The following is a 20,730-nucleotide window of genomic DNA, read 5'->3' as shown; positions in this document are numbered from 1 at the left end:
AAGAAGACTCATTGAGCTCCATCTTGACTCCCCTTACAGTGCTGAAGACTCATGGTACCATCAGCTCCCTCAAGTATCATTACTTTGTCTCAAGCCCTGGACGTGATACCAACAACACTCAGTAGCAAAGAGTTTTGTTTTCCCCAAGACCTCGCTGTGCCTGAGACATGTGGCTCACCATTGCTTGGCTCTGATCTCTTTTCAGTACTGAGGACTTCCAGATCCCTGGACACCTGTCCAGTACCCACAGTTGTACCTCAAGTTTCTTCTGCTGCTCCAGCACTTCAAATTGACCTGGACAAAGAGGATTTTGATGAAGATCTTGCCTCAGTCTCTCAAATATTAGTCCAAGGCTCTCCACTCCATCCCTATAGAGGTGCCTTTTTCCAGACGTCTCTGAGGAAGTTGACCTCACTGTTGAGAGACATCCACAACCACCATCTTGCTCGTTTGAACACCCATGGATGCTTCCACCCATTCCATATGATATGTACCACCTCCTTGGCCATACTGGGACCTGTTGGTGGTCTATCGTCAGCAGTTCTCTAGTGCCTCAAGCACCACCCATCACAGAGATAGACAACCTTCATCACCTTCCCTCTCCAGGACACTGGAATCACAGGAAGAAACCTTTAAGCAACAGGAAGCTAGGGCTGATGAAAAGATCTCTCCACCAGCCAACATATCTTCTTTATCCTTAGAGAAAGTGGTCGTGCCACCTCCACCATCCATGGCTGACAACTTTGAAGAGTTCCAGAACCTTATCAAGAGGGTCACCGATTCTTTGCAGGTCCCTCTTGAGGAAGTTGATACTGCACTAAACATTGTCCACTTCAGCTCACAAGGGCAATTATAGAATGTGTTGTGTGTTCAAATGCTACGGCTTTGATCATGGCATTAAATTATAAAATTATGGATGTAAATCTGCCTTTATTGCTTAGAGATTTCTTAAAGAAAGCAAAGCAACAGTACACATACATTTAAGAGATTTATATAATCAAAATAAATGATGAAAAGCAGTGTATAATAAAATAAAAAGGAAATAGGCAGTGAAAGGATAATAAAAAATGATAGAGGTTTGGAATATTGTTAGACTATGTAGCCTTGTAATCTTGTCCCCTTACAATCCCTTCATCTCCCTTTTTGGTTATTTACATTCATTTGTGTCTCAACTTCAACCAGATTATAAATTTGTTGAGGAAGTTTCCATTATCTTAATTATCTACTGCACTCGAGCTGACCTGAGATGTTGGAGAGTCAATTGCAGCTTCCTGATTATCAAATGCCCCACCTCAGTATAAATTAAAACTGAAGGGGGATAGTTTTCTCTGTTGCTGCTATCTTAAAGCCCCTACTTCCCTAAAATTCCCCATCCCTCTCAATCTTGTGCCTCTCCTTATACTGAGAGGCAGCTCTAGTACATTTCAGATCACATCTTTTCATCATTTTAAGACCACTTTACATTGTGTAAACAGTGCAAAGTGAATTTGGTAGACATGAGACTCTGGCCCTATGTTTGTCAGAAGCTGGGAATGAGCGACAGGGGATGGAACACTTGATGATTACCTGTTCTGCTCATTCCCTCTGGGGCATCTGGCACTGGCCACTGTCACAAGACAGGATTCTGGTCTAGATGGACCTTTGGTCTGACCCAGTAGGGCCATTCTTATGTCATCTCTGTGTGTACACTACCTAGAACAATGGGGATCTGGCACTGATGGGGTCCTCCAGGAGCATCCTGGAAAAAAAATCTTAATACTGTAAATAAGACCTATCACCAACTTCTTCTTGTTGCTTTTATGTACTTTTAAGAATTATTTGGTATCATGGAATACTTCAGACCCTTAACTATCACTCTGTTGTAGTGCAGCCACTTGATATATACTCCTTTTTATTTCTCAGATCCTTCCTTAAAGAGACAAATTATTACCTTCAGTTCTGAGGTCTGGCACAAGGTATGTATATTGTGTACCTTAGAGCTGGCTGGATTTCTTAATTTCTCCTAGCCACATCCATGAATCTGTCTTTTTAGTAGTTGAGGAAAATGATATCTTTAATGAGCTATCAGTTGCATGTAATCTGTTCTTCAGAATTTCCTCTTCATTTATTTGACTGAATCTCTCAAATAACTAATGTATTTAACAGTTTATTTGCTTATTAGAAACATGAAAAAAAATTCCCAGTAACTTGAAATTAAGATCTTTAAGTGTCAGACAATTATTGTTCTTTGAGAAGGCCTGTCATGGACCAGGTGTGGGCAGACATAGTTTGGAGCAGTGGCAGACAGGCCTAGTGGTTGGAGATGGAGTTAGAAACCAGAAGGAGCACCGAAGGTCAGAGCTGGATAAGGAACCAGGAGTTTGAGCCAAGCTCAGGAACCAAGCAGAGAGCAGGTTTTGAGCAAGTCTGGAACATGAGTGGTTACAGCTGTGGGCATAAGCATTAAGCAGCTGTTGGCCCAGTCTACTGCTGGGCTTAAGAGCAGGTCTGGTGACACCTCTGAGTGGATCAGGTAGTTTGGTGAATCAAGGTGTTCAGCTGCAGGGGAGCTATCCGGTCCCATGCTCAGCTGATTCCTGACAGTACTCTCCTCCCTTCAACATACACACACTTCATGGGTGCCTTGGGCCTGGCTGCTTGGGATACATTCAATGGAAGTCCCATAGCAGGTCCAGGAAGTGGGTGTTCTCCATCAGCTCTCTGGACCGCTCATCTGGGCCATAGCCCTTCCAATCAAACAGGTACTGGAGTTTCCCTCTAACTCAATAGGAATGAAAAATTCACTGGCTCAAGTATTCTTCCAGTCTTCAAATGTTATGGGCAGTGGAGTTGGATTGGAGCAGTTCAGGAACAGGTTCTCAATGCGTCTTTTTAGAAGGCAGACATGAAATATTGGATAGAACTTTAGGGACTTGGGTAGCTGCAGTTTGATGTTATTGGGTTAACTTGTTCAAAATCTTAAATGAGCCTAGCTACTGGTGATCTAGCTTGACTGATGGGCGAGCTGATACAGCAAGGTCGGGGGCAGGCCTGGTCAGCATGGTGCTTGTAAGCTTCTTCGGCGGATCTCAATTGTTCCTTGAGTTCTCAGTGCATTTGGTACAAGTGGGTAGCCAAGTCTGTACCATATAACTTATAGATATGTCTGAGTGAAAATGAAAATGAGAGCCATAGTTAGGAAAATAATGGATTTTGTTGGGTGGAGGCATAGATTGCATTATTGTAGGCAAGTTGCATATAGGAGAAGAGGGAAAACCAGTTATCCTGGTGGTAATTACAAAAAAATGAAGTTACTGTTCCAGTATCCAGTTGACTTGTTCTGTTCACCCCTTGCTTTGTAGGTGATAGGCTGATGAGTCGAGGGACTATATGTCAAGAAGTTTTAGAAACTCCCATCAAGAACAGCAGATGAACCTCACTGAGGGTCCTGGTCAGACATGATGCTTGTTATTAGTCTATGGTAATGGAAGATATTCTCTAAGAAGAGAAACACTGTTTCCAGGGTACTAATGATGGTGTGGTAAGGAACAAGGTTTGGCATCTTAATTAGGAGATGGACCAACAGTGGGATCACTATGTGCTCATGAAAGTGAGGCATCTCCATTATGAAGTCTATAGATAAGGCAGAACAAGGCTGAGGTGGAATGGGCAAGGACTGGAAAAAGCTGCACACAGGCTCTTAGTCTGAGAGCAGAAGTTACAAGACTTCATATATTTCTAGACATAAGCACATTAGACTTGGCCACCAGAAACTCCATGAAACCAGTCTTGGATTGGCCAAAGTGACAGAACAGCAGCATGTCATGACATAATTTCAAGACTCGAAGTCTAGGCTGCCCCTCCATAACATAAATCCTATTCCTGTGACAGAGGACACCATCCTGCAGCCTGAATTCATAGTCATGCTGGTCATCTGCATCATCCAGGGCCTGATGGATCTGAGTGGTGAACAGATTTTTGGCCAGCAGAGAATGAATAGAGGACATTAGACTGCTATCCACTGTGATAGACCCAGGCCAGTTGGGTACAGCAGAATAGCAGAAGGCAGATATACTGGCCACTGGATTAACAGTTTTCTGTTCCCTGACTGACCAGAGCAGGGGCTGCTCCAGGCTAATGAGAACACCTTACTCTAATTAACCTGCAAAGAGTCAGGTGAGGCCATTAAGCTAATGTGACCACCTGACTCTAATTAAGGCCCTGCTGATACTACAAAAATGGCTCACTTTAGTCAGGCAGAGGAGAGTCAGGGAGCCAGAGGAGAGGAAGTGCAGCTGAAGGGCTGGTTAATGAAGAAACCATCAAGCCATCAGTAAGGAAGTCCTAAGGTAAGGGTGAAGAAGGGAGAAGCAGGAGAGCTGTGGGGAAGTGGCCTAGGGAAATGTAGCAACTCTGGCAGTGGAAGGTTGGCTGCCAACAGCTGCTACCATTAGAGTCCCTGGGCCGGAACCCGGAGTGGAGGGCGGTCCCAGGTTCCCCCCAACCCACTACTACAGGAACATCTCCTGGGAGGGGAAGTCAGGCCCCTGTCAGGACAGGAGGCTAAACTGTTCTGAAATAAACCCCAGGGACAAGAGAGACTGGGAGTTTTCTCACCAACTTCCTTGCTGGCCTATGGTGAAAAGCGCTCAGTAGACTGTAACCCTGGCCCTAGAGAGAGAAGGGCTATGTGGAGGGGCACAGTGAGCCACTGAGGCTAGCATAAACCGCCTAGAAGCACAGGACCCATGGGGGCAAGGTCAGAGCTCTGCCACACCACTGACAAAATTGGACACCTTATGAACCATGCAAGGAGGTTCTCTGCCAGGTTTGACATACTTATTTTTGTGAGACACTGAGTCAGCTTTTCCATTTCTCATCCCTGGACATTTACCTACAAAGTCAAACTGGGCAAAAAGAGAGACCGGGCATCTGATTTTGGTTGAGGTGTCTGGCGGCCAGGAGGTATTTTAGGTTTTTGTGGTCTATAAGGATCTTGAATGGGAACCAGGTAACTGAGTAGTCAAGATGGCAGTACTAGGTGCAGAAGGTGGTATTCCATTAATCATCATATTAAATCCAAATCAAGATGTAAGCTCCATGAAAGTTCAATTTAGTGAAGACCTTGCCAGATCAGAGCTTTTCAGAGAGCTCATGGATAAGGGCTATGTGGTACCAGTTACAGAAAGTAACCCTATTTAATGCCCTGTAATCCATACGAGATTGTAGAGCACTCCTCCTTACAAAGAAAAGTGAAGCCCTGCCTGGAGACATGGAGGGACCGATGAGCCCTTTCTTCAGGTTTTAGAACATCAGAACAGCCATACTGGGACAGCCCAGTGGTCCATCTAGCCCAGTATCCTGTTTTCTGAAAATTTTCAATTCCAGATGCTTCAAAGGGAATGAACAGAACAGGGCCAATTATCAATGGACCCATCCCCAATTGTCCACTCTCAACTTCTGGCAGTTGGAAGGTTAGGACACTCAGAGCATGGGGTGCATCCCTGATCATCTTGGCTAATATCAATTGATGGAAATATTGTCAATGAACTTATCTAATTCTTTTTTTAACCCAGTTATAGTTTTGGCCTTAACAATATCCCCTAGCAATGAGTTCCACAGGCTGACTGTGCATTGTTTGAAGAAGTAAATCCTTATGTTTGTTTTAAACCTTCTACCTATTAGTTTCATGTGAAGGGATAAATAACACTTCCTTATTAACCTTCTCCACAATATTCATGATTTTATAGACCTCTATCATATCCCCCTCTAGTAATCTCTTTCCTAAAATGAACAGTCCCAGTTTTTAGTCACTATGCATATGGAAGCTATTCCATACCCCTAATCATTTTTGTGCTCTTCTCTTTATTTTTCCAATTCTAATATATCTTTTGTGAGATGGGGTGACCAGAACTGCATGCACTATTTAAGGTGTGTGTATACCATGGATTTGTAGAGTGGCATGATGATATTTTCTGTCTTTTTATCTTATCCCTTTCCTAATGGTTCTGAACATTCTGTTAGCTTTTTTTGGTTGGCATTGCACATTGAGCAGATGTTTTCAGAGGACTATTCACAAAGATTCCAATATCATGCTTGGGTGGTAACAGCTAATTTGGAGCCCATCATTTTGGCAATTTTTTGCCACCTCTCTGTTTACCCCTTTTTTCCAGGTCAATTATGAATATGTTGAACAGCACTGGTCTTTAGGGGACACGGCTGTTTATCTTTCTCCATTCTGAAAACTTACCACTAATTACTATCCTTTGTTTCCTGTCTTTTAACCAGTTACTGATCCATGAGAGGACCTTCCCTCTTATCCCATGACTGCCTCCTTTGCTTAAGATTAGTGAGGAATGATTTCTCTTTACAAAAGCCATATTGACTCCTCCCCAATAAATCATGTCCATTTATGTCTGGTAATTCTGTTTTTTCTATCGTTTCAACCAATTTGCCTGGTACTGAATTTAGGCTGTTCTGTCCTGTATTTGCCAGGATTGCCTCTGGAACCTTTTTTTTTAAAAAAATTGGCGTCACATTACCTATTCTCTAGTCATCTGAAACAGAAGCTGATTAAGTGACAAGTTACATACTACGATTAGCAGTTCTGCAATTTCATATTAGAGTTTCTTCAAAAGTCTTGGGGGAATACTATCTGGTCATAGTGACATATTACTGTTTAATTTATCTATTTATTCCAACATCTGCTCTATTGACACCTCATTCTGCGACAGTGCTTCAGATTTATCATTTAAAAGGAACAGCTCAGTAGTGGACATCTCCTTCACATCCTCTGCACGGAAGATTGATGAAAATAATTCATTTACCTTTTCTGCAATGGTCTTTACCTTCTTTGAGTGCTCCTTTAGCACCTTGATTGTACAGTAGCCCCCGTGATTGTTGGGCAGGCTTCTTGCTTATGATGTACTTAAACATTTTCTTTGTTTGCTGTTAGTTTTTTGTGAATTTTTGTAGTTTTTTTTTTCAAATTTGACCTGCTTAATTATACTTTTACAATTGAGTTGCCAGAGTTTATGCTCCTTTCTATTTTCTTTAGTAGGATTTGACTTCCAGTTTTTAAAGGATGCCTTTTTTAAATCTAACCACTTCTTTTGCTCTGTTTAGCCATGGTGGTACTTTTTAGGTCCTTTTACTATGTTTTATAATTTGGGATGTACATTTAATCTGAGCATTTTATAGTGTTTGTAAAAAGTTTCCATGCAGCTACTCCTTTAATTTCTGTTTTGTGTAGTTCCCTTTTGTGAATTTAAATGCTACAGTGGTGGGCTTCTTTTGGTATTTTCTCTCCCAAAAGGATGTTAAATTAGTTAAATTATGGTTATTATTACTGAGCAGTTCCGCTGTAATCACCTCTTGGACCAGACCCTTTTCTCCACTTTGGCAATTCTTGATTTAGTCCTCTCTCTCCCCTTGTGGATTCCAGGACTAGCTGCTCCAAGAATCTGTCATTAATGGTGTATAGAAATTTTATCTCAGCATCCCATTCTGAGATGACATGTACCCAGTCCATACGGTGATAATAATAATGGGAGATTTCAACCAAGTTTTTTTTATTGTTATAGACTCTCTAATCTCCTGGAACATTTCATATCACCATCAACAACCTGGTCAGGTGGTTGGTAATATATTCCAACTGCTATACTCTTATTATTCTACCCATAAAGATTCTGTGGTACAGTTTGATTCATTTAAGATTTTTACTATATTTGATTCTATGCTTTCTTTCACATATAGTATCACTCCCCCACCAGCATCTATACATTTTGTACCCTGGTATTACCACGTCCCACTGATTATCATCATTTCACTGTTTCTGTGATTTCTATTATATCAATATCCTAATTTAATAGCAGGCACTCAAGTTCACCCATCTTAGTATTTAGATATTGCATTTTTATACAAGCACTTATAAAATTTTTCAGTATTTTTTTGTGTGCCATTGTGTGATGTAATTGAATTGGACTGTTTCTCATTTAACAGTTTCTCTTTAGTTCCTACCTGTATTTTATCATCTTCTAGCCTCTTCTCTTTCCTTGGATATAGAGAATCCCCCATTAACAGAGTCTCCCCTGTAGGATGTGACTGTCTGATCTGTGTGCTTCTCTGTACCTGGTGGCTGTCACCCAACCCTTAGTTTAAAAACTCCTTTACCACCTTCTTAATGTTACATGCCGGCAATCTTGTTCCGTTTCAGTTTAGGTGGAGCCCATCCTGTATAGGCTCCTCCTTTCCCAAAAGGTTCTCTCAGTTCCTAATAAACCTAAAATCCTCTACCTTACACCATCATCTCATCCGTGCATTGAGACTCTGTAGTTCTGCCTGTCTAACTGTCCCAGTGCACGGAACTGGAGGAATTTCAGAGAATGCTACTATGGAGGTCTTGGATTTCAATCTCTTACCTAGAAGCCTAAATTTGGCCTTCAGAACCTCTCTCCTACCTTTCCATATGCCATCAATGTACCACAACTGCCAGTTCCTCCCCATCACTGCACATAAATTTGTCTAGATATAGTGAGAGAGCCACAATTTTCACCCTTGGCAGGCAATTCACTGTGTGATTCTCCTGGTCATCACAAACCCAGCTATCTATATGTCTAATGATAGACTCAATTACTATTACCTGTGTTTTCCTAATAAAAGGCGTTCCCTCCCCCCAGAGGGGTACCCTCAGTGCGAGAGGATGCCATGACGTCATCTCGAAGAAGGATCTCAACTATAGGATCGCTTCCCTCTGGCTCCAACTTGATGTTCTCTTTCCCTGAGATTTTCATCCTCCTCAACAGAACAGAGGCTATCAGACTGGGGCTGGGTCTGCTCTACTGTGTCCCAGAAAGTCTCATCTATGTACCTCTCTATCTCCTTTAGCTCCTTCACTTGAACTTCCCTGGTCTCCAGAGCCCGTACTTGATCTCTGAGGGCCATGAGCTGCTTGCACTGAATGCACACATACACCCCCTGCCCAAAAGGGAGGTAATCATACATGGTACATTCAGTGCAATAAACTGGATAGCCCCCACTCTGCTGTTGGACTTCTTCCTGCATTATTTTTACTCCTGGAACTTTTTCAGGGGGAAGGCATAGTGGGGAACGTTGTTTATTGGCCTAAATTCAGAGAATGTTAATTGGGGGAGCTGCTTTCACACTTCCTCTCTAAACACACTTGCAAAGCTCCCCTGTTAGTTGCTCCTGTTCACTATCTCCTCTGATCACTTATGCACTAGCTTTTTAAACCCTTGTTATCCCTGAGTAGCTACACCCTCTGGATAATGGATCCTGAAGGAATTAGAGATCAAAGCCTCATTAAGAAGCTCTTGGCCTTGCCTGGCAGGCCTTTAGGCTCAGCACACAGCCTCTCCCCCAACCATAATTCTCCCAATTCACCCCAAGGGTTACACAGTCAGTCCTCTTTCACCTGGAGAACTCCCTCACCAATCTCATCTCTTCACTGCTCCTGTTTGTTAGCTCCTCTGGTCACTTAGGAATAAGTTTTCTTGGAGATAGCTCCAGAGATCCCATAACTTTGGTTCCAAGAGAGAATAGATAGACTTGAAAGGAAGCTCTATGCCAGGCTGGAAGTTGATGGGGCAGTTGTTGTTATGATGGGGCAGCAAGATCTTAGCTTTCTTTTTGTTGAACACGTCAATAAAGCTTTGATTTTTGGCAGGCACTACAAAGGGTATTGAGTTGCTGAGGTTCTCTTCAGGCTAACTCCCTCTGTCTTGGAAGCCCTTGGCAGGCAGGCAGAACTGAAGAGGACTTCTAGTCTGTAATTGGATTTGGTAGGTAAGGTTGCTGGCAGCATGGCTAATTAAAATGACAGTACCTGCCCACCAGCAGATATGAGAGTTCAGGGAGTAGCAAGGGTGCTGGAACAATTTATATAGTGAAGGTGCTGAGAGTCATTTAACCAAACTGTAAACCCTGTATATAGTGGAAACCACTGAAAGCCAGGTGGTATGGCACCACACCTATGGGCTGTAGGAAGGATGTGGAAGGTTAGTGGGTTGGAGTCAGTGAGACTGATGGGGGTTGGGAAGCTGACCTTCTTTCTTGAAAGTATTCCATCAGACAGTTGTCAATCTTAATGCACAGTTCAGTTAGGGTGTTCAGACCAGTCAGAGGCTCCATCCACACCAGCTCACCTTTGATCTCTTCATCTAGGGGCTGAGCTGGAAGTGATGGTGCTGTACAGCTTCATTCCATTTCGTGTCTTCTGCCAGGCATCAAAATTCCACAATGCAATTAGCAACTGGCTGGCAACACTTGGAGTGTAGCCTCTGCTGTATGTACATGTCTCGGTTCATCAAAAATCACTTCCATGGCATGAACAAAGTTCTCAAGCTGGCTCAGGAGAGGGCTAGATTTCTCAGAGTAGAGAGGCCCAGGCTAAGGCCTTCTGGGGCAACAGGCTGAGGATAAGTCCCACTTGGGACTGATGGGCGAGGAATGACTGATGGTGCAACAGAAACCCACAGATTTCACCACTGTCACTGGCAGTGAAATTGTTGGTTGTCAAGGGGCTGGCATAAGAATTGTGCATGGCACATCCTGTTCCTGCAGTGTCTCACTCTGTGACTGCAACCTGCATCTGCAGGTTTTGCAAAGCGCCTACTATTTCTGACCATGGAGATGCTGGCCTTAGTGAAATCCATTCTGGCAGCAAAACCTGTCCCTTCTTCCTTTTGGTTTGGGCTACTGAAACTGTCATGGACTAGGCAATGGGCAGTCATGCCTAATGTTTGGAGCTGAGGTGATCTGGAACCAGGAGGCAAAGCCGAGGTCAGAAACTGAGGAGGGGAGCAGTACAGGAGCAAGGCAGGCACATGAGTGATTCCAGGTTCAGGTGCAAGTGTTGAACAGTCACTGGCCTAGTACTGCTGATGGGTTTAAGAACAGGTCTGGTGATGCCTCTCAGCCAACAAGGTATTTTGGTCAATCATGGTCTTCAGCTGGAGGGTAGCTCTCTGGTCCCAGGCTCAGCTTCAGGCCCTGATTCCTGATAGGGCCTGTGCATATTTCCCCACTTGTGGGATGTGCTATGGCCAGCTCTTGCCCCTGTGTGCAGGGAGTCCTGGAGGAGGAAGAAACCTCTCATTATATCTCTGCCTATAGGGCAGAGAGCAGCTGGAGTCCCTTCAGCGGAAGGGGCATGTCTTTACATAGCTTCAGGTACACAAACACTATTTTATTGCAGTTTTTTGTTTGCTTGTATCACTGAGGGGTGGGCATACTGGGTTATCAGGGTGAAGCAGGCTCAGGGTGACGAGATGTCCCAATTGTATAGGGACAGTCCGGATGCTCGGGGCTTTGTCTTATATAGGCACCTATTACCCCCCAACCCAGGCCTAATTATCACCCTTCCTGTCTGGTCTCCCTAAGCAGGCTGTCTGTGGCACCTGGGTAATGATAATGTGGGGGATGGGTTGGCACAATGTAGTTTTGAGAGGGGAAAAAAGAACTAACAACATTGGCATTTTTTACTTTTTATGTGTGTTGCTTGATCACTAGCATTTTACCTATTCCTCTACCTAGATTATAAATTCTGCAAACAGGGACAACTCTTGCTTTGTATGGTGTCACCTTGATTCTTACTGGAGTATTTCTCATCTGGCCTCCCTTACAATGTTATTGGACTGCCTCACAATCTTTAATGTACTAAACCTCACAGCACTCCTTTAGGGCAGAGTCCTGTGCATTTTACAGATGGGGAACTGAAGCACAGAGAGACTAAGTAACATGCCCAAAGACATGCAGGATGTTGGAGGCACAATGGCAGACATTGAACCTTTATCTCCTGAGTCTGAGGCTAGCATCCCAACCACTGAACATCTTTTCTATTACAGGTTATGCTGTAATAACAATAAGTATTATTAATTAATGATGCGCTTCAGGAATCTTCTGGAAAAGCAATGCCCTTTGGAAATATCAGTAACACTGAAACTCAGAATGCCTAGAGGCTTTTCATGAACATTAAATAGGAGGGGAAATAAAACAGAGCCAGAGAGGACCCCGCCTATGAGAGCCCTCAGGGAATAGGAAGCATTGTCCACTGATATTCCACAGTATTTCCAGAAGGAAAAAAGTGAACCTACTGAAGGCCATTCCCTCTATGCCTACAGGATTTTTCAGATGACTCAGACTTCTCCTGGTCATAGAGCTAAGCAAGTTGATAGGGCTATCTACCTCATATCCATTAGGAGGTGAGAGTTATCTATATAATATTTATTTGTTTATATTTTTCTTTTGTTTTATTATGGGGCCAAGGAGCTTCAGTTAGGGAGAAGGACCCCATTGTGCTAAGTGCTGTACATACAAAGAACTAAGAGACAAAGAGAGGGTGGAGATGGATGGCAGGAGAGAGATCACTTATAATCTCTTCCCCAAATAGGAACTAAGTTAGGTATGTAGGCCCAGATGATCTCAGGAATTGAAAAAGGTTATTTGGGACTCTACTGGGAAGACCATTTGCACTGGTGCAACTGAAACTCTAGAGCAGTGGTTCTCAAACTTTTTTTTTTTCTTCATGGATTACTTGAAAATCGCTGAGGGTCTCAGCAGACCATTTAATGATCTTTCCAAATGTCTTTTGTACCATTAGCTAACTACTGTAAACTGTTTTGGATAAACGCATCATATATAAAAAAACACCTTAATAATTGTTTCTTTGTTCTACATATAAAATCACACAACTCATATTTTAATATCACTAGTCTTACCTTTCTAATGAAATGGATGTGCCCTCTCTCCCCTGCCATGGCAGCCCCTGAGCTGGGTCTGGGAAGGAGCGGGCTATCTCCCCAGCCACAGAGATTAGGCTGGGAAGGAGGGCTGTCTCTCCCCAGCACCCGCAGCTCTGGAACTCGGGAAAGTCGCCTCTTTCTCTGGCCACTGCAGCCCTGCACATCCCAAGTTCTTCCTATCCCCTCTTCTCACCCCACTGCCCCCTCCCACCTACCGCCTATTCCCCTCAAGGCCACCACCTCACCTTACATGTCCATCTTCTCCAGGGTCCAGACACCTAATTAGTGGAGCCATGCCTGTGTGTCTCCACTAATTAGTGGAAAATCCTCTGGTCAGTAGTAGAGACTACTACATGGGTTACGTCAGGGGTCTCAAACTCCTGGCCCACAGGCCATCTGCAGCCTGCAAGCCTCCCAGATGTGGCCTGCAGGGCTCCAGCAGTTTTGGGGCCAGGTCTCTCCATGGGCCGATCTCCCTGCTCGCTCCAGTGGCTCCTGGTCCCTCCCTTTGGCCCAGGGGAGGGGCGGGGCTGTGCCTCCGCATGCTGCCCCTGCCCTGAGTGCCCCTGGGGCCAATGGGATGCTGCGGGGACAGTGCCTGGGAGCAGAAGCGCATGAGGGCCCCCTGCCCTGCCTTAGAGCCCCAGGTGATCACCACACCCCTGACCCTCTCCCAGAGCCTGCACCCCCACGCCCTCCTCACATACCCTCTCCCACCCCCAAACTCCCTCCCAGAGCCTGCACTCCACACCCCCAGCCCCCAAACTCCCTCCCAGAGCCTGCACCCCAGACTCCTTTCTGCACCCAAACTTCCTCCCAGAGCCTGCACTCCATCCCCACACCCCCAGCCCCCAAACTCCCTCCCAGAGCCTGCAACCCAAACCCCTACCCCAGACCTCCTCCCCCACCCAAACTCCATCCCAGAGCATTTGGCAGGTGGCGGGCCAGAGTTTTTAGGGGACAGGTTCTGGGTGGTGTGAGAGGCATTGGCCTGCTGGGAGGATTTGAGGACTGGCACTGGCCCTAAGGTAAACTAAGTTTGAGACCCCTGTGTTAAGTGTTAGTGTGTATGTTTTAAATTAAAAATCCGCTTTAATAAGGAAAAGTTGAAAATGTTCTGAAGAAAAAGTAATCAACTGACCATTGTCTGTTAAATATATATATATATATATATATATATATATAATTTCCTTACACTTTAACAATCTCAGTTTATTCACTGCATTTTCTCTAGTGATACAGATCTATTAACGATAAGTATGATAGTAAAGGTAACTTTGCTCTTTTGTTAATTCTTAAGGATGTATAATGAAAGTTAATGAAACTAGGTCATTTTCAAGTGCAACAGTGAAGTGCATGCCAAAGGAATTAACATATGACTGACAAGAACAGCCCCATCAGTATGGATTGTTTCCCTCAAAGAGATCAGTTATGATTTAGTTGCTAGTAAAATTGGAACACTTTCTTTGACATCAATGATAGAAGATATGTATGAAACATAGTGGCACATTCTGAGAATGATATGTTAAATTCCACTACACTAGCAGTTGGTGGAGCTGGAACAATATGACATTTGGTTGAAATTGTTCAACTGTGTGTTTCCTCTTTATTAAACAATGAATCTTAGTGAGGTTCCTGCATATTTCTGTTTGTTATTTCTCTGTTATTCACTTATTTAGATTGTAGCCCCCCAACCCAGGGAACAAAAATTATCTTCTCACTTGTCCGTATGTATAGTGCCAAACACTATATGACACCATTGAATTCAGTGGCAAACCTCCTGTTGACTTCACTGGGGCCAGGATTTCACCTTTGACTTTGTTTTTATATTATGTGAATGAGTGTACTGTAATCAGAATACAATTTGTTAGCTTTGCTATAACTTGACACTGTTAGAAGAGGCTGTTGATAACTAGGGAGTGCACTTTGTTATAATATATTATCGGGATTTTAAATTATATGTTGATTTTCCTAATTAGCTATGTCATTTGACCTATTAATGATGTGATGATTTTAGCTGTCCCAGGCAGTAGATTGCACAAACTTATGTTTCATCAAAATGTTCTGAAAATTAAAATATTCCATTAGAATTTATCATGATTTGGCATTTGAATGGTCTATTTAAAATAATGACTGAAATGTTATGCATCTTGATAATTGGATTAATTCTCTCGTATCCCCAGTTGTACCTCTCTCTATATTTACTTCTTTCGTGACTCATTTTCTTTTAAAGTTCAGCGAACAGCAGAGAAATGGTAACATAACATCTTTGCAAACAGTTCAAATATGAAACCTGCTTGCATGATTCTAGCCAAATTTTATAGAGCAGCAGGTGGTGTGGGTAAAGTGCCTCTAGGCAGGAGCACAGATTGACTCTTCTTTTGCATCTGCCACCTTGAACTATAAAGAAACAAAAATGAGTCAGAAAACAACCCAATGGCTATCCAAAATCATTTATCATTATCTCATACAATACACTTAAAGTTTCTGTACACCTGCAAAATTTGCCACCTGGTAATTTGTCTAGCTCCTAAACTACATATCAACGTGTGCATCCCTATAATAACATTAATTTGAGACAAAAATGTTAACATGGAAGGCAAGTAGATTGTTCTTTTAAAAACATTTTTTTTCAGTTGGAGTTCAAATGTTTTTCATTTCCTAATACATTATGTGACTGAATAAATTACTCTGTGCACTTACACATAACACATTTAGTTTAATCTATTTCCAAGGACTGCTCAGTTAAATAATTTGATTATAAAAACATCTCTTTTCTAATCAAATCTCCCTAGATAATCTAATCAGTTCTAATTACTGACTCACTTGTTCAGAAGCCGACCTCTGTGCTACCATGTAGGAGACTTGGCTTCAAGGCAATTTCAAAATGTTCACTCCTAGGCAAAAGTAAGCAAAGTCCATGCAAGCCTTCAGGTTTTGCACAGTGTTGGAATAACAGCCAGGTAGTCTGGAATGAGGGCATGAGGTGAAAAGTGGGCTAAAATGAAAACCTGGGTAAACAACCTAGGACCTTCTGTCATTGAAAACTGGAAGGCAGCAGTAGAGGTTCTGTCAGAGAAAATAAACTAGTGGGTTGCTGCCAGAAGTAGCAGCAGACCTTTTGTGAGTCTGGCCTGCAACATCACCAATTGGTATAGTACTTGCCATTCAGAACTTATTTTAAGAATAATTAATATTTGTTTTCATATTTTTTTAAAAAAACCTAATTACTGTACATGTGATATACAGAACTTTAGCCATAACAGGGACTGTACATTACTGAAACCATCCATCTGAAACAATTTAACTTAATTGAAATAATTCCAGTAAGGTAATAGGTTCATAGGTTTTTAAGGCCAGAAGAGACTATTATGATAATGTCTTCACTCAGCAATTTGTGCATCAGGACCAAAACTTCTGTTTGAGTTATTAGTTTAGAAAATCTCTCATCTTGATTTAAAGCCTTCACATGATGGAGAATCTACCACATCCCTAAGTAATTTGTTCCAATGATTAATTACCCTTACTGGTAAACAGATTGCATCTTATTTTTAGTCCGAATTTGTCTATCTTCAGATTCCAACTGTTGGATCTCATTATGCCTTTTCCTGCTAGATTAAAGAATAGTCATGAACAGAAATCTGTGACCACCTAGGAATGAAATTGCTGTCACTACATGGCATAACTTGACCATTTAGTACATCTCTGTGATGAAACTCATATCTTTGAGCTCCAATACCAAGGAACAGTAAAGGGCTTCTGCTACACAGTTTAGCAGAAATTTTCATATATGCTAATTGAGTCATTACAGTATTTTCACTTTTTGTTTCACATCATCAAATGATGCCATCTTTGTTTCAGACAGGAAATCACCTCTCCCTAGGTCCATCTGACACAGTAACTTTGGAAATACCTTATGGAAAGTTTAGGGTTTACGTTTAGATCCTCTTTGACTTGGACCTGTCTCTAGGATAGTAAACATCTAGGCTGTTTATATCTTTCTGATTCTTTCTGAACATCTCGAAGATACAGCTTTTCCTCTCTGTTCATACAGTCATCAATTTCCTCAATCTTGTATTGGAATTGAAAAATTCAGCCCTTTCTGTGAATTCTATAGATTTGCCCTTCTTAGCGGGGCAGTGAGGTCTAGTGGCCAAAGTCAGTAAATCCACCCTGGTTTGCAGGGCAGTGGGCCATCTGACCAATGTCAATAGCTTTGCCCAAGTTAGCAGGGCTGTAAGGCCTAACCGACAAAGTCCATATATTTCCCCTCTTATCAGGGCAGTGAGCCATAATGGCTAGAATCCTTGTATTCACCCCTAATAGCTGGGCAGTTCGGCCCAGTGGCCACAATCAATAGATCACCCCTCTTAGCAGGATAGTTAGGCCTAGTAGCCACAATCAGTACATTCACCCCAAGAAGACAGGGCAGTAAGGCCTAGTGGCCAAAGTCAGTCAAGAAGGAGGCTGCCACAGACAAGGGGTGGGTTGGGGGTGGCAGACCTGGTAAGGGGTCCAGCACCTCCCTCTCCAGTGGACCCCAGCCCAGGGCCCTGGTAGTGGCAGGGGCATGTGCTACTGAGTCAGTGGAGAGGTTCCAATTGAAACACATGGACTCAAAACACTAACTCACTAATTCCCCTTGGTTGCTTCTTACCATAGTTCCTGTTGATGTGGTCTGGGCATCTCTGCTGTCTCCGGGTTCTCCATTCTGCGCAGTCTCCAGTTACCTCTGAAGCTGTGGGGTCCCACAAGGTGCCTTAGTGTCTGCTTGGGATACAACATCTCTGGCTGCCTTGGGCTGTGGCTGATCTTCGGCTGGAGCCAACGGAGCACATCCTTCCTCCCTGGCAGTCAGCCCCAACTGAGCTGAGATGCTCCCTCGTATACCAGTCTACTTGGAGCATGCTCAGTTGGGTGAAGGGGATGTGGCTTCCTCAACCCACAATGTAGGCTTTGTTAGACCCATAGCAGGAGTCTCCCTACGAGATTGGGAAGCAGAGAGAGACTGGACACAGGGTTGGTATATAATCCACAAATACTTTTTATTGCTTACAAAATAAACCACTTGCTCCACATTCATAACCCAAACACACTACACCAGGATCTGAAGATCAGAACTGAAGTCCTGATGGCCAGTCGATGTTCAGTCCAATCACAAGATGTGAGGAGCCAGCATTAGCACATCTTAATCTAAACGGCTCTGGATCCACAAACCACTCCAAATTGCAAGTGTATCTAACATCCTCTATCATCCACTCCGTCACGTCATCAATTGTCCGGGCAATTTCAAAGAGATGGTTCTGGGCAAATTACCGAAACCCAAGATGTTTAGAAACAGTCCCAGCCCAAGATGTTCCTCTTTCTGCAGTTCTTGCTTACAACTGCAGCAGATACATTGCAATAGGTACATTGTCATGACAAGATATGCAAAGGGTGGGGGAGATGAAGTATTATTTACCTTTGCAATTTCACAGGTAATAGGGGGGGGGAAACAGAAAGATCAAGGGATTTATCCAAACTTGACAGATTTCTTGTGCTAGCTGGGAATTGAACCCTGATCTCCTGAATCCCAGAGCAGTGTGTCAAATAAAAGTTGGTGCTCCGATAAACAAAAATGTAACCCTACCAGCCCAACACCTAAATGCAGGCTTACATTAGTATATCATTTGTGTTTTCAAATAAGGAAGAAATGTATTCAGAGGACATTGTGGTTTTATACACAAATCATTAAGCAATAGTTGTAAAAATTATGAAAAATACATGTAGTCCTATTTAATGAAATCAGTGTAAATTATAATGATGCTGAAAATGTGGAGAGGACCCATTCATTGTACCCAGAATTGAACATTAAATTACTTGAACAAAAACAGAGACAGTTATTTTATATGATACTAACAGAGATTGAAGTATTCAATGAACATGTGACATTCAGGACAACAGTAGCATGTGAAAAGCTTCATAAGATCCAGTAAAAGTATAATAGTCAACAATCACTGTGCTTAAAGGTCACCTTTTTTTTTTTTGCTTTAGGCTATTGACATATTTGAAAACTCATCTGTTGAGATATTTATTGCTAAGAATATAGTTTTAAAACAATTGTATGTTGTCTGGTCCTTTAAAATATGTCAAATTTCATAAAGCCTAGATATTTCAGTAAGTGTTGTTTCTCCTGGAACGTAGCAGAGAACTAATGTATTTATTCAGTAGGAAAGATTAAAAGCCATAAGGGCGTATTTCAAAAATGATAGCAAACACCCAAGAATGCTGTTCATTTTTCTACATATGTTTTATATTTCAGAACAAGATTATTTTAGACCCTATGACTTTCAGTGAGGCCAGATTCAGACCATCTCTTGAAGAGAGGTTGGAGAGTATTATCAGTGGAGCAGCACTGATGGCAGACTCTTCATGCACACGTGATGACCGCCGAGAGAGAATTGTTGCTGAGTGCAATGCTGTACGACAGGCCCTCCAGGATCTACTTAGCGAGTATATGAATAATGTAAGTGATATCCTCTTTTTAGTCTTTTCCTCCTCTATGGATTGTTAAGCAATTCTATGACTATTCTGGATGCTTAGTAAAACTGATGATCCTAAATAGCAGCCGTTCAAGAAAATCAAGGCAGTCACTTAAAATCGTTTGGTGGTATTCAATGTTTTGGGGTTTGAGATCGTTTTATAGTAGTTTGTTACAAATAATTATACCTTGAAATGCATTTTGCTCTGAAAAGGAATGTCCTCAATTGTAAGATTCCCTCACTTTGCTGCAGAATAAGAGACTACTGCGTTCTGCCTCAGTGATTCGTTTCATTTTAACTAAAAGGTAGTTCAGACAACTTTTAAATATTTCTAGCGAACTCAAACACTTTTGTGAAATTTGTATAAAACTGCTGGTTGGCAAGCAAAGAGGGAATATGGATAAGTCAAATGAATATATCCTAGTTACTATTTTTGTAAAAGAAAATGAGTACAGTCAGTTTCTAGCATTATTCACTGTTGTAGGGAAATAATCACTTAGTGTTTTAATCCGATGTATTCACAAAGAGCTACTACATATGAACTTAAGTTTGCATGTGGGAGGATGTAGTTAAACCACGAAGATTCTTATTTGCTAACAGTGTAATTGGAGGTATTAACGGGAAGTGTGCAGATTCTCTGAATCTGTTCAGTATTATCTATCATTATTGCAGTGCACATAATGAAATGTTTTTAAAATATCTTAAATACATCAGTCACCACAGTGTAGACATACACTACCGTTTGCTTTATGTGTACGATCTCCTAAATGATAAACATCCTCTGCTTTGCAGAGCCTATATATACCTCCAAAATTATTTGTGGATATTCTGCACTTTGTTACTAGACCCATCAATCATCATGAAGCTATGATATATGCAGTGAGGACATTCCCAGTCAATAACCATTTTTTATATTACAACTTAATTCCTGGAAATATTGTCAGAAGCAGTTGTTCTCTGAAAAATATGGTGATAGTAACTTCAAGCAGGTAATGGTGATGCCCATGTCTTTCCATGGGCTCCTAGACATCTGTGTTTAAGGATATTACAGGGTTTCAAACCCATTTCTCCTTTTTTTTGCACATACAATATGTGATTGGAAATATTTCCAAATGAGTATTTCCACGTTTAAGGTATCCAGGTATGTTTACCAGTGTGAGTGTCCTACTCCATGCTTTGTTTTTCATCTACTGGTAATGTTAGAGTTTAAGTAAACACACTGTCATATTTTGATCCTGTTTTTTCCAAGTCTCTAATTCCCGTAAATGTTGAAAACTAACATTCAAGGAATGAGTGTTTTTACTATTATTTCTAATTGCAAGACTGATTATGAGATATCAAACCAGTGAAAGTATTCAATCTTCTGGTTGCTTTACTGTATACCTGAGACAACTAGAATTTATTTCTTAAATTGTTTTTATTTTCATTTTACTGTTCAGTAAAATGGTGTCAGCTTCAAGGAACAGCTA

At 42.1% G+C, this 20,730-nt stretch overlaps 1 protein-coding gene across 2 annotated transcripts in view; it reads left to right on the top strand.

Moving 5' to 3' along the window:
• The window catches only part of CTNNA2 (catenin alpha 2), an 826,679-nt gene that overhangs the window by 275,175 nt on the left and 530,774 nt on the right, over nucleotides 1-20,730 (top strand). For both annotated transcript variants that reach the window (XM_075066660.1, XM_075066659.1), the window contains exon 7: nucleotides 19,042-19,245. In XM_075066660.1, coding sequence (XP_074922761.1) covers nucleotides 19,042-19,245 — 204 coding nt within the window. The remainder of the gene's footprint in view (nucleotides 1-19,041; nucleotides 19,246-20,730) is intronic.

The sequence above is a fragment of the Chelonoidis abingdonii genome, chromosome 5 (assembly GCF_003597395.2).
Source record: "Chelonoidis abingdonii isolate Lonesome George chromosome 5, CheloAbing_2.0, whole genome shotgun sequence".
NCBI classification, from domain to species: domain Eukaryota; kingdom Metazoa; phylum Chordata; order Testudines; family Testudinidae; genus Chelonoidis; species Chelonoidis abingdonii.
The sequence above is the reverse complement of the archived record's forward strand: the minus strand, read 5'-3'. Positions and strand labels throughout refer to the sequence as shown.